Below are 16,330 nucleotides of genomic sequence, written 5' to 3'. Positions count from 1 at the left end.
ACGTTCTGCCCCGGAAACACTGTGGGTGCCACCCACAGCAGCCCGAAGTCCATCGCTGTCAGCGCGGCTCAATCAATGCACGAGAGTAGAAGACGAGTATGGTTAGAAACCTTCGGGCGAACAGTCAAGCCGTCTCTGGCTTGCAGTCTTGCGTCTCCCGTGGAGGATGCAAAATTTTTGGACTGTTGAATTCTCCTTCGAGGAGATACTTGTCCTAACCATGTACGGCCTCAATGAATTTTCTCCATTCAGTATGTGCAAAGTTGCACCATCATGTCTTAGTACCTGGATTACTATGCTTCTGGATTGTGCAAATAGACATTGGAAGGATCAACCCAAGATATTGTAGACTTTGGATGGTAGGCTAAATGAGATCTTACTTGTACAGCTGAGGCGTGTCGACGTAGCTCATGTGCGAAAAGCCTTTTGCGACGCGTGGGACCTCGTGCAGTCCCGCGCGTTCAACAGCATCGCGAATCTCCTTCACCTCCCCAGGAGTGAGCTTGACGTGTCTCGCGTTGGCATTCTCCTCAAGGCGCTGCCCAATGTCGTCAGCCAACCTCCTACATAATATTCAGAGAGAGAAGACACTAACCCTAACGTTGGTGGTTCCCGGGATCGGGATAACGTTTGGGCCCTGGGCGAGCAGCCACGCGAGGGCGACCTGCGCAGACGTCGCGTCGTGCCTTTTGCCGATCTCGGTGAGCGTGTCGACGACCTTGAGCACGAGCTGGAAGTTCTCCTTCTGGAAGCGCGGGAAGTCGAATAACTTGCGGATGTCCTTGTCACTCAGCGCGTCGGGGTCCTGTCTCTCTGTTTGTCAGCATGATGCTTCGCTTAACACGGGCAGACGGGCGGAGACGCACGAGTTTGCCCGAGAGTAGCCCGCGTCCGAGCGGACTATATGCGACGAGCGTGATACCGAGCTCCTTGCACGCGTTCCAGATCCCAATCTGCGGGTCCTCGATGTTCAGTGTGAAGGGTGCGTACTCGAACTGGGCGGCTGCGATCGGGTACACAGCGTGTGCACGGCGGAGAGTGTCCTCGGAACACTCAGAGATGCCAATGTACTTGACTTTGCCAGCTCTGGGGGACATGAGAGGTCGGCGAGCTGCGACAAAATCGTAGAAAGTGCTCACTTGACTGCTTCTGCCATGGCGCCAATAGTGAGCTGCGGAATGGGTAGGAATTAGAGGCTCAAGATAGTTCTACGACATATGTAAATATGTACCTCGATTGGAACGTTCGCGTCCGGCCTGCACATCAGAATAGCTCAGCATAGTATGCTAAGACACTCATGAACAACTTACCGGTGAAGATACCATAGATCAATCTGATCCACACCGAGCCTCTTCAGAGAGTTGTCGATGGCCAGTCTCGCATATTCCGGGGTACCATCGAGGGTGGCACCCTTGCTGTCGATCGCGCGGAAAGCGAATTTCGTGGCAAGGAAGATTTCGCTGCGCTTGCCGGTGCGCTTGAACCACTGACTGATGAGATCCTCGCTGTCTCCATAGATGTCCGATGTGTCCCAGAACGTGCAGCCCTGCTCGTGAGCGGCATCTAAGACCTGGAGTAGTCTTGCGTATTGGCAAACGGCGAGGTCGCTCCAAAAAAAGTGCTACTTACTTTGAAGCGTTCCTCGTCTATCATTGGGGAGCCGTAGTATGCCGACAAACCCATCGCTCCAAAGCCGACGCAACTAACGTTCGCGTCACCAATCTTGCGTGTAGGCAAGGACATTGTGTTGTGCTTAAGCTGGAGGAGAGATGCTCGAATATGCAAAGAAAAGAGCGGCGACTGACGAATGACCAGAGCTCGGTCTATCCATTATATAGGTGACCTCCGTGAGCAAAGCCGAGTGTCTACGCGTCGCCGTCGAGACCGTTTGCTCCGATGACTGAGAGGTCGTCTGTCATTGCAGAACCTCACTGCGATTAGTTTCCCGTGGCGCGTCGCTCGCCGTGCGTACGCGTCGTTTCGGCAAGGTGGCAAAGCGCTTCACAGAAGGATTGATCAATTTGTGCTTGGTAACCAAGGAAAGACATATCTGAAGGTCAAGCTCGAGTGTAAGCGAAAATGAGACTGGAGCAGGTGGGATCCCGTCTGTAGCGGGAAGGCGAATGTATACCGTAAACGAGCTCCAAGTGTCATTAATGTCATTACCCATGACCCTGGAATTTGAAAAAACCTGGCGCAGTGTCGAGCAAACCACGCTTTGTGCGCACCACTTTCTAGCTGCTGTGTCACTATGCAAGGCTGCGTTTATCTTGCTCAGAAAGGTGGAGGAGGCCGCGCTCTGAGCATACAAATGTTTGAGCTCAGAATGTCGCCGAATGTCTAAGCATTGCTACAGCAGAAACCGCGGAGATTGAAGTAAATACTCCGCGGGAAATTCCGCGCTTCACGTCGCGCCCGCGCACCTCAATGTCAACCTCGACAGCAGCCCATACATCCTCCATCGACCGGTTCACTCAACACGCAAGTCTCACGCATCTCCGTTTCATTCACAGCGTCCTATGGGAGTGCACGTGTGACGGCGAAGCATTCAAAGGACCGGAGGACCGGGAGAAGTCCGTAAGCTATGGAGGTCGATTGCGGAGGGTTAAGTTTCATATCTCGTACGTCCACGCCGCAGACCGTCGATATTCACACGGTCCTTGAACTTAATAGCAGACAACAGGATCTGGCCCATGCATGGTAGAGCTTACACTCACGCCGCTCAAGAGGTTTGAAGAGGTTAGTTCGGCTACGTAGTGCAAATACCTGTCGATTCATTCCTACGTGCTGGGCGTGCAATACAATGCTTTACACGTGCTCCGCCACAAGCCAGCTGCTTGATTCACCACAACGTGCAACAACAGTGACCACAGTCGTGTGCCGCGTCTGCTAGGTCCGGACACCGTCTCGCATTTCATGTGTAGGGTTCGAAGGTCGAGGTCTCCGACGCAGCAACCCACCACCATGTCCGATGAAAACAGTGTACTGGTGCGTTGAGCGTTTACACACTCCCCATATGCATCCTGACGTGCACTTTCCTTGTGGACGTGATGTGTTCAAATTATTACATCCACAATCCTTATCCAGTTGATCAATCTGCGGCTTGTAGTGATTAGTCCGCAGACCTCGCTTTGAACAGTGATACCGGCAGCAGCGGGTCAGGCAGCGTGCGGATCCTGGACAGCGTGCTATGTTTGACACCTGAGGGTAAGCATTTCGGGCTTCAAAAAATGCCCTCCGCGGAGGAGCAGCTGCGGTTCGCGGTGTGTGCGGCTTTCTACGACTGCCTCCGACTCATCCGTGACATTCGTCGGCGTCCAGTACGTGTCTGTGCGTTTACTTCCCGAAATTAACTGATCGTCTTTGATTTTGTGGGCGCGCCGTCAGCAGCCATTAGTATAAGCCTTCCTCCGGCGAGTCCAGGTGGTCCGTCTAAGATACGGACAATCGCTACCTTATGTGCCAGTGTTGCCATGAGATGTCTCTTGTGGATTCAGCAGTACGTTATATTCTTCACCTGCCAGCTGCTCGATTTATTCCCGGCTTGCACGTCATCTCCCGAATCGTTTATCCACGATAATCCTGTTTCGTGCATTACAACACGGCGCCATTTATCCCTATGTGGCGACGGAGAGTGATCGAGTACACTCCATATTTCGATATATATCACTTCCGTCTGAAGTTCACCCCACGCCTAGCGTATTTGAATTCATGTTACCTCATGTCCGCAGGGGCCCCATTCTTTTGTATAATTACTATTTCATACCATCCCAAAATAAGTCCTGCAATGAGGTGCATGCCAAATACTGATAGCTGTTTAGACTTTTACAGAAAGATTTTGGCTTTAATCTACAGGGCTTATACTCTCCTTGCCGTACATCTGTTCAAGAGCTCAATCCCGCACTGCGACATCCATGCTGGACCGGACTTTCTGGTGGACGCAGTCACTGGATATTCGGTTCCGCACTCTCTCTTTTGCCACTACGGCCTCGTGCCTGATAAGCACGACAACCTTGTCTCGTCGGGCATGGCGGATCGGATCCATGTCAGTGCAGTCCGCTCATTTCTCAGGGCAAGGACAGCCCGTGCCCAAGCCGCCGTCACTGCGTGTGCTTAACCGCCCTTCTAGTGACACGTTTTGCACTGTAGTGATCCACCTGCAAAACTGCGAGGTTTCAGATGTTGCGCGTGTGATGGCGACATCGCAGCTAAAACCTACGTATTCGGCTCTGCTTGCGAACGTGGGCGCATCCGCGAGCACAGGACTAGAGGTAGCCGTCGGAAATGGCCTCAATGGCTTCAAAGCGTTTTTTACTCACAGGTATGCGAGTCATCTCCATAACGCCGTCGTGCCAACATGCGTAACCGCTGTTGTTGTACAGGAGAGACCACGGGGCGCCCAGAGACAGCCGGCGGCTATCAAGCTTCCAGACTTTGGTCTAGCAGTGGCTCTTCCGGGCGGTCCGTTTTAATGAATCTGCGCTGAGCTCTGTGGCGTTCCTTCACGTCCCTTGAACGAAGGATCCGCATGGAAATAGTACGCGGCGCGCGGCATAGAGCCGGTTTTGGCCGTCCACGCCGCCAATGAGTGCGATGCGCTCGGTACCACGACAAATAAGCCTGAAAAAACAAAGACGGGTGAGCATCCGAAAGGATGTAGGTCCTCATGTTTCGTGTCCTAAATGATCGCATTTCATAGCTCTGCATTTTGCGATAGCTGCCGACGCTCTCCCTGACGTGCCCCGTGCGATCACCCTGTGCGCATGCTGGCTAGTTGTCTCGCGGGCCGCACGTCGGTATATAAACTCTTGAGACACGCTCAAGGTACGGTAGGTCTTCGACTTCTCTTCTGCTTCCCGAGTTCTAACTCCCTCTGCCTCCTTACCCGGTCCCGAATCATGTACAAGGCCGCTGCACACCACTCCCTCCTCGGTACTCCCGCCCCGACCAAGTCACGGTGGCGCGGCTATTGGGAACTCATGCGCCTACACAAACCTATTATGGGCAACACGTTGATGTTCTGGCCGTGTGGTAGGTTGTCCTACGCGCCTACCCACCTCGTCGGTGCTGATGCGCTTCCAGCATGGGGTCTTACTATGGCCGGCTACGCTATCGGCACACCGATACATGACCTTGCTGTACAACTATTTGCGTTTGGCATTAGCAGCACGCTGCTGCACAGTGCTGCTTGTGTGCTCAATGACATTTGCGACATAGACTTTGACAGACAAGTCGGTAAGTACGTGCAATCCATGTCGTTGAATATCAGACTCATTGTTCTTATAGAACGCACAAGAACACGACCTCTGCCCTCTGGCGTGGTTACCGCCCTCGAAGCATGGATCCTCCTCCTTGTCCTCATGGTTCCTACAATTGCCATGCTCTTCCTAACAAACCAAACTGCGTAAGTCACCGATTCGTCTACGGATGCTAATATCTTCTAACACACTCTAGTGCTCTCTTCGCTCTCATGGGTATCTTCCCCTTTCATGCACTTTACCCTCTTATGAAGCGCTGGACATACTGGCCTCAGGCTTGGCTAGGTCAATCCGCATAATGTCCCTTCCCACTTTCCATCTAAACAAAACTTCTTCTCAGGGTTCGCAATGAACTGGGGGTACCCCGTTGCCTGGTTCGCCGTCACAGATAACGTCCCAGTGCACGTCGTCTGTGCGTTCTTCTTCGGCACCGTCTGGTGCGTCCTATCCTTTCTCCCCACATATTCGCACCTCTAACGTTCACTCGCAGCTGGACGATCGTTTACGACACCATATACGCTTGCCAGGACCGCGAGGACGACGTGCACGCAGGCGTCAAGTCGACCGCGCTCCTCTTCGGCGCGTACGTGCGCCCGATCCTCATCGGCTTCACGCTCGCCTTCCTCGCGCTCCTCCTCGCCGCCGGGCACGCGAACCACCAGGGCGTGCCCTACTTTGTCCTCTCCTGCGGCGGCGCCGCGCTGCACTTTGCCTGGCAGTTCGCGACGTGGACACCCGACGTGCCGGCCGACGGCGGGCGCAAGTTCAACGCGAACGGCCTCACAGGGCTCATCATCTGGTCCGGCATGCTCCTCGACTACTGGCTGATGCAGTCCGCCGCAGCTTGAACCCTTTTCGACGCGTTTTCCCCGCCTACTTATCCCTATTATCGCACTAGTTCCACCCTTCATATCCGTCAACATCTGACTCGCATCCACTCGCTCCATTGCCCCGCACTCACGTTGACACCTGCTATTTCCCTCCCTAATTGCTATCTGCCTCTCTAGCTTCCCGGAGTGATATGGAATCCCGCCTGTCCTGCCCTTAAAATGTACACAATAGCCCTTACGATATCCTCAGCCTCTGACGCACATATAGCTTAGACACTTATCGCTCGCTATGAACGTATTTAATACCAGGTCTGTAAATTCAGCGTGTGTTCGTGTGAAAGGCTGGGCCTCTGCTGATGATTCGTCTTTCGTCTGCACGCTGAGACTGCGGAGATGGATCATTCCAGGGGGCCGATATGTCGAGGCTCATGACACTTGGGATCCTTCTGACGCTGTCGCAGGCATGTTCTCTCCCCGCCTGTCGTTCACAAACAGCTCTAGTCGATTCGAACGATATGAGCTCGTCGTAGTAATTTGGGTCTAGCGCATGAGTTGCTCATGCTGCGGTGAATCTGGTGTATGTATCTAGTCCGTGTCCGTCAAAATGGTGATTGATTGCGGACAATTGTAAAGCTTGCTGATGAGTCATGCAGATGAGCGCACTGGGGTGCTCAAGAGAGTAACATTAAGGCACGAAAGCGGAGAGTAGTACGGGCCAAACCTCAAAGATTGTTATATTATTACAGCAAACGACAGTTTCATTCACATTCAGCTGCAAGTCTGCAAGAAGTCCATGAAAACAACAAAAATGCCAAAAGAGCGACGACGACGCATGCACGACGGACAATCCTACAACTACAATAGGAAGGCTAAAAGAGCGACAATAGCACGTATGCACGACGCACGATCCTACAGCTTGTACTCAAACCACGCGTTGTCATCCCCAACGACACCCACCTTCTCACGTCTCTCGCCTAGGTGCGTTCTCTCCACACGCTTGCGCCCGTTGCGCGCGGAGAGATAGAGCACATTCGCGAGCGCACACGCCAAGATGCCCACCTGGAACGCGAGTAGTGTCGCGCTCGCGGCGGTGTACCGCGGCGGCGGCGAGAGCGCGCCGAGGAGCCACGTGCTCAGGATCCCGCCGGTGTTCGTCGCGACGGTGAGCGCCGCAAGGGCGGTCGCACGGCGCGCGTGCGGCGCGGCGTTGTTGGCGACCCACGCGCCGAGTGGCGGCGCAGCGCAGTACGTGCCTGGCAGCAACAAGAACAGGCTGCCGTACCGCACGCTGTCGTCCGCGGAGCCTGAAGCGAGCGTTAGATGAGCACGGGATCCGCAGGACGGAGGCCAGAGTGGGGCGAACGAACCGAGGAACATGGCGAAGCCGACGATGCTGATCAAGGCGAAGAAGGTAATGGTGAGACCACGTCGGCCGTAGAAATCGGACAGGAAAGAGGTCACGATGGACACTGATTGGTTTAGTAAAGAGTCAGGTGGGTGATGGAGGAGCCACGTACGGACGAAAGAGACTGCGAAAGGCGGCACACTCATGAGCTGTGCCTGATTTTTCGTGTACCCGAGGCTCGCCACGATAGAGGGCGCGAAGCTGCATCCCAACATCAATGTCAAATTCAGGGCGCCGCAATAAATCATGCATACTACGCAAGGCCGGACAGCGTGGAACCTGCAATATATCCCATTATTTCGTGCCGTCAAATCTCAGACGTCCTACGACCTACCATTGAAGAAGCCGGCAACAGTGAGGACCAGCACGTGCGGCTTCTTGAACGTCTCGATGACATGATGCCAACTGAACTCGTCTTCGGAAGCGTTTGCCGCAACGACACCGTCATCTTGCAGCACCTCGGAAATGTACTGTTTCTCCTCGGACGTCAAGAAGAGCGCATATTGTGGTGTGCGAGGCAACAGCCAGAAGGACGCCGCTCCGAAGCACACGGTGAATAGACCTTCCTAATGGGAAGGTGTTGGAGTAAATCGATGAATCTTCATCGGAGTGGCGCAGACCGGTCGTCTCACCAAGATGAAGATCCACGCCCAGCCATTTTTACCTCCGACGCCCTCCATCTTGATGATAGCGGCGGCAAGAAGGCCAGAAAATGCACCTGTAGCAAGAGAGCCAGCTAGTAAGCGCTGTGGCACGAGCAGCATCAAAAGTCACAGACCGGCCAGTGATGCAGCAGCGAAGAAGATGGAGATGCTGGAAGGAAGCGGTTATTTGGAGCACATATATGCAACGATCGTGATAAACATACCGTAACTGCAGCCTCTGTCTCGGATAGAATGATGCAAGATACAGCGACAAGCCCGGAAGTAGACCACCTACGGAGTCGTTTCATCACAAGCGTATGATGCGTTTGAGTCGCATATACCCACCTTCAAAAAGACCGAGAAAGAAACGACAGGCGATGAGACCGGAATAGGTAGTGACGAGGCCTAATGATCTCAAATAAGCGACTTCGGGGCAAACACGGCAGAGGGAGGCTCCAGCGACCTACCTTGCAAGGCTGTTACGATACCCCACAGCACCACCATTGCCGGCAAGAGTATATTAGCACCAATATGCTACAAATCAGCCAGTATTGAGCAAAGCAACGAGGAATCCGAGCGAGGTAACATACCTTGAGCAGTAGATTCGTTGGAAACTCTATTAAAATATAAGGACTGTGTAGCAGATTGTCAGTCCTATAGAAAGAGAGTTTGAGAGAGACACATACATGTATGTGACTGTCAAGGCTATACTGTACTACACGCCGGAGGGGGTCAGTCCGAAGAGTTGGCAGACACGAGCGAAAGGCCTTACTTGGTTGTTTGTCATCCCAAGCTGTTCCTGCAGCCCTGCCATGCGGGCATTGCCAATATTTCCCTTGTCCTGTAGTTCTCAGATTAAATGCGCGAAGTCAGTGCGCATATATCAGAAGAACACACCAAGAATGAAAGGAAGAATATCATTGTCGCAACAGGTAGAACAAATAGATCTATCTTCCACCAGACGCCATTCCTGGCCGAGAGAGGCGGGTGGGACTCGAGCGCGACGTCGGAGGTGCTGTACTTGTCCAGCAAGGAAGGGATACTGCTGCCGTGATCCTCCATCGTGCGACAACAAACACCACTCACGGTGATGTTGTGGTAGCAGAAGACAAGGACGGGCTCGCGTTGGGGCAGAGGACAAGTACCGAGGACTAACTGCTGGGGAACAGTCGCGCATATATGCAGACCGGGCGCGGCGCGGTTCGAAATGACGGGGCGCGAAGGGCGTCTTGGTTTGATGGAAATTCGAAGCTTCGCTCAGCTGTCCCAAGTCTAACGCACCGTGCGAGATGGGGAGCGAAAATTTCGCGAGATTGGGGGGATCTGGCAGCCAGGCACTCTCAGAAGCTAAAACTCCTGGAAGACGTCGGGCTCAGGCGGTCTCGGCGCCCTCACCGCCGACTCGATGGCCAACGGATTGCCGTGTGTGATGTGCGCGCCTCTTGTGCCGATACCACGCGACCTTCGGCTCGCTAAGGTTTCCGCTCCGTAGGCGAACCTTGATATGAAAACTCTGAGACAACGTGAACGCACTGACAGAAGGTTATCTATACTACTCACCAGGCCGTGCACAGAGCTCGAGGGAGGCATGCTGAGAATATGCCGGGAGCGGCACGGCACGGCACGGCATCGAAGACTTGGAGACCGTGATGATCGCGACCGCTGCCCCGCCCCTCCCCTCCCTCATCGAGAAGCCACAGTTGCCTAGTGAGGGTGCGTCAGCGGCGTACGCTCCAGGAACTAGTGTCATCCCGATGGCATGTAATATACTTCAGTACATCGCACGATGACATTGGGTAAGTGCCTGCCGTCTTCGAGCGAGCGCCGAAGGGGAAAGTCAGGGTGCGCAATATCACGCAACGGCGGCAGCGGTCGCCCGACGGAGAGTCGTCTCGCCCTGCAGCCTGAGCATCGCGTCCGTCACAGCACTTCCATCACCCTACCATATGGACACCAACCAGCGCTCGATCCTGCGACATCCAGGAAGCAGAGATGTCCAATTAGCAAAGCATTAGAACATGGCATGAATTCATCCAGATGACGCAACACTCAAGTAAAATCCACCACAGGAGCCTCCCCTCCGCCCTGCGCCGGACGCACCAGCTCGGCCTTCTCGTCCAGACTCAGCCCCAGGCCCGACTCGCCCCCCTTCTCGTCCGCGCTACCATCGTCGTCGCCATCGCCGTCCATGGCCTCCTCGATGACCGCGCCCTCCTCGCGGAGAACGAGCCACGTGCGCTCAGCAACGGCGAGGTTCTCGCTCGTCGCGATCGCCTTCACGAGCTGGCCCTCGTGGCGCGCGTGCAGCGTTCGCCGGAGCGAGCGTGCGAGGAACGACGACAGCACCCGCAGCGGCCACTCGGACGGGATCGTCGCCAGCACCTCTTCCCCGTCCAGGTTCATCCCCTGTGCGCTCAGCAGCTGCGCAGCGCGTTCGGCCATCGCCTCTCTGCCCAGAGCGAGTCAGTCGCGTCGTTCCTCCCACCGCCGAAGGGAAAGGCTTACCCTCCGCTCATGTACACCCCCAGCAGTATCTTTGTCAGGTCCTTCTTCAGACCCTCGTCTACCGTCTTTTCACGCTCCATGGGCGTGGCCTTGTTCGCCATGGGCAGCGGCGTGATGAGCGCGGCCCATCGCTGCAGCTGGAACCGTTCCCCTAGTAAATGCGCAACTTTCGGTGATATGACCGCGCCGCCCAACGTGCAATAAATCTCGGCCGAAGCGGAGTCGTGCAAATCAAGTACGAGCGCGCTTAGAGCTTCTCGATGACGACCAAGCTGTCCGTAGTTCAGAGAGAGTGGTGGAGAGAAACGAGAGTGCACCTCACCTTTCCGAGCACGACGGCCACCTCAAGACTGAGTACCTTCTTCTGCTCATGCTCTTCTAATCTTCGTCTGATAAGCTCCGGGTCATAGAACCTCGAGCCCTGGAGGAACAGAGCAGTCCGTAACCGTGTCTCTTTCGAGTCCGAGTCTGGTGTCGTGGACGCAAAGTAAGATAAGAAGGGAACATCAACTTTGCCAGAGGTGTATGAAGCGGCTGTGAGGAATGTTTCAGACACAAAGTATACGTAGGCAAAACCGGTAACGTACCTTTTGCGCGCCATAGCTTAGAGATGGACTCGTCTGCGAAACAAGACAGCAATTGGTCCACATATACGCTCGCTAGTTGGTTATGCAAATCTGGATCCTATCAGTAGACCACTCAGCATATCGTTATGTGGAAGGCGAAACGAGGGTGCGTACAGCACTGCGCCTGTTCAGAACCAGGTTTTCAAGGAACTGTGCCGCAGCTCTCGGATCTGCCTCTTGGATGCGACGAAGCAGCGCGGACTCTTCCGCCCCGCCTTTCGCCGTGCGCTTCCCCAATCCGACAGTGAACAGTAGCTTGGAGGTTTGGGGTTAGTATAGATGGTAAGTTTCGAAGAAGGGAGCACGGGCACACCCGCATCGCTTGGTCCTGGTCGTACTTTAGCAGCCAGGTGCCCCATTCTTGCGCGAGGGCCTTGTCTCGCTTCTCGTTCAGGAACATGAACATGCTGGACAGCGGGTCGTGCACGTCGAGATCGATCCACTCGCCAGTGATCAGCCTATGAAGGTCAGAACGATCCGAGGCAGAGCGGCCGACAAGCTCACTTTGACCAGGCGTCCAGGAGCTTTGCTTCCTGTCCTCGGGTCTTGTACAGTCTGCAGAGCGCGTCGTACCGGCTGCTCCTGATGAGCACCGGCTCGAGCTCGTGCAACACAATGTCGTTCGGGCCGCCGATGAGCGCAAGGAGGTCTGTCGTTTCTCCCGACTCCGTGTACAGCCTCGCAAGGACCGTGTCAACCACCTGTGTCGTCCTCAGCCTCCGCCCTGTGCCAACTCGCAGAGAAAATCAGCGACGTACCTCGTTGGCGCGCCGGTCGTGCACCTCGTCCCTGCGCTTCGCGCGCCACTTGCGCAGAAACACCTTGAGCATGTCCGCCGCGGCCATGTTCAGGATCTCGCGGAGCTCGATCGTCGGCGGCGCCGTGCTCGTGTTCGGCGCGAGGTGCGGCGAGTAGTTCCTGACTAGGTTGATGCGAACTGGGATCAGCCCCGACGTATGCGCGCACGTCAACGGGGGATGGTTTTCATGCCAACAACGACGGCGACACGGCAAGACCGGAGCCCAGGCACGCGCACGCAGGGGTTGGGTGTATGGCAACAAAAAAGGAGCGGGTGGGGCGGAGGGAATGAGATGGGGTGCTACATTTGGCTACAGAACGCGGGCGCACGGGGAGAAGGGGGCGACGCGGAAGGGCGGGCACTCACTGATGTCGTCGATGCTCGCCTCGCGCGGCATGTGCTCCTGAACGCCCGCAAAGACATCGACGGTTTCTTCCTCGCCGAGCAGTGTACCACAGAGGTGCGGGTAGTACCGGACGAGCACGCGCGGGTCGAGGTGGCCGGCGAAGAAGTGCTTGCCGGCGTCGTCGAACAGGGTCTCGGTGAGGCACTGGAAGCCGATGCGCTGATACACGTAGCGCAGCTCGTCGGCCTATCCGCGCAGTACGGCACATGACGAAGGATGTCCGCGCATATTGAGATGAGCTGGGACCTGGCGATACATTCGCCACGCACCTCCTCTTGACCGACAGCCACCCTGGCCTGTAGCCGCTTCAGGTGCCTGTCTGCCAGGTCCACGGCTTCTTCGAGCCGATGTCTGTCGAGCAGCGCATCCGCTTGTGCTATGAGCGTCGCCGGCAGGAGACAGTGCACAGAGTTCGATCCCAGAACGAGCACATTCGAGCGAGGTAGTGTCGACGACTTCGAGTTCATTGCGAGGCCACGCAATACCGTGAGAAGGGACAAGCCTCAGCAGACGTTAGCAAGATGTGGCGAGGAGCGACTGTAGTGTGTCGTCCACGTTGTGAGAGCGCGCACCAGGGCTAGTGTGTTGGGCAGCGCGTGGCAGGCTGGCGGATGTTGGCGGGACTGTGAAGATGCAGCCTCGGAAGTCGTGACGGACGCTTCCTCCCGTGAATTAAATTGGCGCCGGTGCGTAGATCCGCCTGATGGTGCGCTCTATATCTTGCAGGTCTGTCTTCGCTCTCCGGATCTTCAAACGCTTCACTGTAAAACACGTACGCCTTTACATAAACATTGTGAATGAGGCAAAGTAACAGGCTTGTATCCAGCAGCTCGGACTCCGCAGAAACTGCAAGCGACTTCTTTCGAAGTCCGCTCGCGAACGGACTGATACCATGCTCTAGCCGCGTATTCCAGCTCGGTCAGAAAATAGTTTGTTCGGCGCATGAAGCATACTTGGCCTATGTTGACGCAGAACTGTAGACGCTGCGCGTTCCACCTCTCCTCAAGTCATAGGTAATGGCACTCGAGCCTGAGGGTCATTGTCATGCATATGGTAATACACACCATGCTCGAGATCAATTAGGGGCTGCCCTACAAGTCCTAAATGACGAAGAGATGAATGAAGGGGTACATCCACAACCCCTAGGTCTCTTCCCCGGTTTTATGGTGAGTGGAGACTCGACATTACCTTCATGCACTCGGACGCTTGGGACTCGGCGTGCGCTGGCGGGTGCACCTTCCTTCCCACTGCATGCAGGACCCTACCTCCCTTCCCAAAACGTCCCGAAATCTCGCACCCTCGGATTGTTTGGCGAAACTGGGACTCGTCATACCCATACCGAGTCTACAGTAAGACACTTACGTCCGGTCTCGGCCATTGGTCAATTCCTCTCCGAAACGCATCTTGTCGAGGCGACACAGGGCAGCACGTACGCATGGCGAGCGACGGGAAGCTATTTTTGGAACATTTATACGTTACAGTGGACAACAACTCACCAGTCAGGCCCACCAGCCACAGATTCCGTCGCTGCGCTCTGCAAGGCCACGGGCGTCTTACATACCGTTTCAGCAAGGCGTTTGACAACACTCAGTACTTCATAATCAAACGGAGCTTCCCAAAATACGCAGGAAGAAATAGTCTTCGTTAGCAGGTGCAGGCGCGTAGGTGCTCGACTTGCTCATGGAAGCCGCCTAAATATTGAGCAGATCGAGCTCTGGATATCCACCTGCCACCACTCTATTCTTCACGTATTCGGACATCTTTCCGTCACCTTCACCAGAGCATAACACAATGCCTTTGCCCACACGCAAGATTGGTGATGCAGACGTCGGTTGCATTGGTTTCGGAGGGATGGTTTTCTCAGCAAACTACGGTCCTACGAAGCCAGACGAAGACCGCCTCAAGGTAGGCGGCCTGTCTCACGCGGCCGGCTCGCCGGCTGCTAACGTGCAACGCTGCCTTAGGTTCTGGATGCTGCCTACGAGCGAGGCTGTGCATTCTGGGACACGGCGGACGGCTATGGGGACAGCGAGGACCTCATTGGAAAGTGATTCGAGCGCACCAACAAGCACAATGAAAATTTCCTTGCCACGAAATTCGCTTTTCGTGCGATAGATAGTAAGGGTGTCGTGATTGATGGCACACCGGAATATGCGAGGTTGGCCATCGACAGGTCTTTGAAGAGGCTCGGTGTGGCCTTGTCGATTTGCTCGTGAAGATCGGCTATATATTGGGCAGACCGAGCTCTGATCATCCACCTGCCATCACTCTACTCTTCACATACTCGGACAGCTCTTCTTCAGCTTAAGCACAACGAAATGTCTTTGCCCACACGCAAGATCGGCGACGCGAACGTCAGTTGCCTTGGTTTCGGAAGGATGGGTTTGTCGGCATATTACGGCCCCACAAAGCCGGACGAAGAACGCCTCAAGGTAGGCGGCCAGTCTCACGCGGCTGGCTCGCTGCCTGCTACTACTGCTAACACGCAGCACTGCGCTAGGTCCTGGATGCTGCCTACGAGCACGGCTGTACACTCTGGGACACGTCTGACATCTATGGTGATAGCGAGGACCTCTTTGGGCAGTGGTTCAAGCGCACCGGCAAGCGCAGCGAGATCTTTCTCGCCACGAAATTCTGTATTCGTGTTGTCGATGTGGCAGATGCTAGCAAGGGCATCGTGATCGATGGCACGCCGGAACATGCGAGGTAGGCCATTGACAAGTCCTTGAAGAGGCTGGGTGTAGATCAGATTGATCTGTACGCTTTTCACTGACACCTCAAGCATCTCCTGCTGAACCATCCTTGATATGCAGGCCGGACAAGAACGTCCCGATCGAGGTACAATTCCACATATACCGCAGAAATGTCTTGAGCCTCTGATCACTATTCATTCCGCAGCTAACCATTAGCGCCATGGCAGAAGCGGTCAAGTAGGTACTTCCTACGAGTTCATCACAATTTTCCGATCTCTCATATTCTCTAGGGCAGGCCAAGTCAAGTACATCGGCATCTCCGGGTGCACTGAGGACACTCTCCGCCGTGCACACGCCGTACACCACCTATCAGCAGCGCAGTTTGAGTACGCGCCCTTCACGCTGAACATCGAAGACCCACAGATCGGGATCAGGAACGCGTGCAAGGAGCTCGGCATTCCGCTCGTAGCGTCCTGCCCGCTCGGGCGCGGGATCCTCTCGGGTAAGTTTGCACGTCCCCGTCCGTCCACCCATGTTTACTGGAACAGTGGGCTGATGGGAGAGGACAGAACCGCGAGGCGCCGAACGACGGGGACACCCGTAAGATGCTCGACTACCCGCGCTTGCGGGCGGAGAACTTCCGGCTCATACTGAAGCTCATCGACACACTCACCGAGATAGGCAAGAGGCATGGCGCGACGACCGCACAGGTCACACTTGCATGGGTGCTCGCCCAAGGCCCGGATGTGATCCCGATCCCCGGTACTACCAACCCCGGAGTGAGTGTCCTGTGTATCTGAAGGCGTGAAAGGATGATTGACTTCGCTGGCAGCGTGTCGAGGAGAATGCAAACGCGGTAAACGTCCAACTTACCGCCGAAGAGGTGAAGGCGATCCGTGATGCTGTCGAGCTGGCGGGACTGCACAAGATCTCGCGCGCCGCAGAAGGCTTTTTAAATATGCATTTCGTCAGCACACCACCGCTACCGAAGTAAGCATCCAAAGTCCGAAGTAGCTTGGCTTGATCACTTTGCGTACATTTCCGGAGGCATATCACTGGCGCTAGAACATGATAGTACAATCTTGCGTAGAGCGGATGGAGAAAACTGAATGCGTGTATTATTTCACAAGCCTTCGGCCATATGCTACCTTGTAGCGGTCACCT

General features: G+C 55.2%; 6 protein-coding genes across 6 annotated transcripts; 3 read left to right on the top strand and 3 right to left on the bottom strand.

Moving 5' to 3' along the window:
• Positions 1-229: 229 nt before the first annotated feature.
• Positions 230-2,078, bottom strand: PHACADRAFT_252277 (uncharacterized protein). Its single transcript, XM_007393438.1, has 7 exons — positions 1,630-2,078; positions 1,311-1,570; positions 1,232-1,256; positions 1,140-1,171; positions 867-1,086; positions 596-805; positions 230-538 (listed from the first exon to the last, which is right to left on the bottom strand). The coding sequence occupies exons 1-7, from the start codon at positions 1,741-1,743 to the stop codon at positions 377-379; spliced, it is 1,023 nt and encodes a 340-aa protein (XP_007393500.1). The 5' UTR covers positions 1,744-2,078; the 3' UTR covers positions 230-376.
• Positions 2,079-4,904: 2,826 nt separating this feature from the next.
• Positions 4,905-6,395, top strand: PHACADRAFT_116866 (uncharacterized protein). Its single transcript, XM_007393437.1, has 6 exons — positions 4,905-5,031; positions 5,083-5,235; positions 5,287-5,404; positions 5,455-5,543; positions 5,599-5,695; positions 5,749-6,395. Exons 1-6 carry the CDS (start codon positions 4,980-4,982, stop codon positions 6,104-6,106), a joined length of 867 nt encoding a protein of 288 aa, XP_007393499.1. The 5' UTR covers positions 4,905-4,979; the 3' UTR covers positions 6,107-6,395.
• A 407-nt stretch (positions 6,396-6,802) lies between these two features.
• Positions 6,803-9,057, bottom strand: PHACADRAFT_252274 (uncharacterized protein). Its single transcript, XM_007393436.1, has 14 exons — positions 9,035-9,057; positions 8,910-8,978; positions 8,824-8,852; positions 8,728-8,770; positions 8,605-8,671; positions 8,483-8,542; positions 8,362-8,428; positions 8,272-8,306; positions 8,126-8,211; positions 7,828-8,059; positions 7,748-7,772; positions 7,606-7,694; positions 7,456-7,557; positions 6,803-7,392 (listed from the first exon to the last, which is right to left on the bottom strand). Exons 2-14 carry the CDS (start codon positions 8,949-8,951, stop codon positions 6,998-7,000), a joined length of 1,272 nt encoding a protein of 423 aa, XP_007393498.1. The 5' UTR covers positions 8,952-8,978; positions 9,035-9,057; the 3' UTR covers positions 6,803-6,997.
• Positions 9,058-10,126: 1,069 nt separating this feature from the next.
• On the bottom strand, positions 10,127-13,039 carry PHACADRAFT_252272 (uncharacterized protein). Its single transcript, XM_007393435.1, has 10 exons — positions 12,743-13,039; positions 12,434-12,659; positions 12,027-12,190; positions 11,773-11,969; positions 11,582-11,726; positions 11,383-11,523; positions 11,230-11,326; positions 10,965-11,176; positions 10,643-10,914; positions 10,127-10,586 (listed from the first exon to the last, which is right to left on the bottom strand). The coding sequence occupies exons 1-10, from the start codon at positions 12,938-12,940 to the stop codon at positions 10,187-10,189; spliced, it is 2,052 nt and encodes a 683-aa protein (XP_007393497.1). The 5' UTR covers positions 12,941-13,039; the 3' UTR covers positions 10,127-10,186.
• Positions 13,040-14,167: 1,128 nt separating this feature from the next.
• Positions 14,168-14,759, top strand: PHACADRAFT_252270 (uncharacterized protein). The gene has a single exon (XM_007393434.1). It carries the CDS (start codon positions 14,265-14,267, stop codon positions 14,586-14,588), a length of 324 nt encoding a protein of 107 aa, XP_007393496.1. The 5' UTR covers positions 14,168-14,264; the 3' UTR covers positions 14,589-14,759.
• PHACADRAFT_207004 (uncharacterized protein) lies at positions 14,760-16,160 on the top strand (the record flags this gene model as incomplete). Its single annotated transcript, XM_007393433.1, has 7 exons — positions 14,760-14,905; positions 14,974-15,179; positions 15,287-15,311; positions 15,372-15,403; positions 15,457-15,700; positions 15,736-15,945; positions 15,999-16,160. The coding sequence occupies exons 1-7, from the start codon at positions 14,792-14,794 to the stop codon at positions 16,158-16,160; spliced, it is 993 nt and encodes a 330-aa protein (XP_007393495.1). The 5' UTR covers positions 14,760-14,791.
• Between the last annotated feature and the right edge of the window lie 170 nt (positions 16,161-16,330).

This window comes from Phanerochaete carnosa, assembly GCF_000300595.1.
Source record: "Phanerochaete carnosa HHB-10118-sp unplaced genomic scaffold PHACAscaffold_3, whole genome shotgun sequence".
Classification (NCBI taxonomy): domain Eukaryota; kingdom Fungi; phylum Basidiomycota; class Agaricomycetes; order Polyporales; family Phanerochaetaceae; genus Phanerochaete; species Phanerochaete carnosa.
This window is presented reverse-complemented; position numbering and strand designations above follow the sequence as displayed.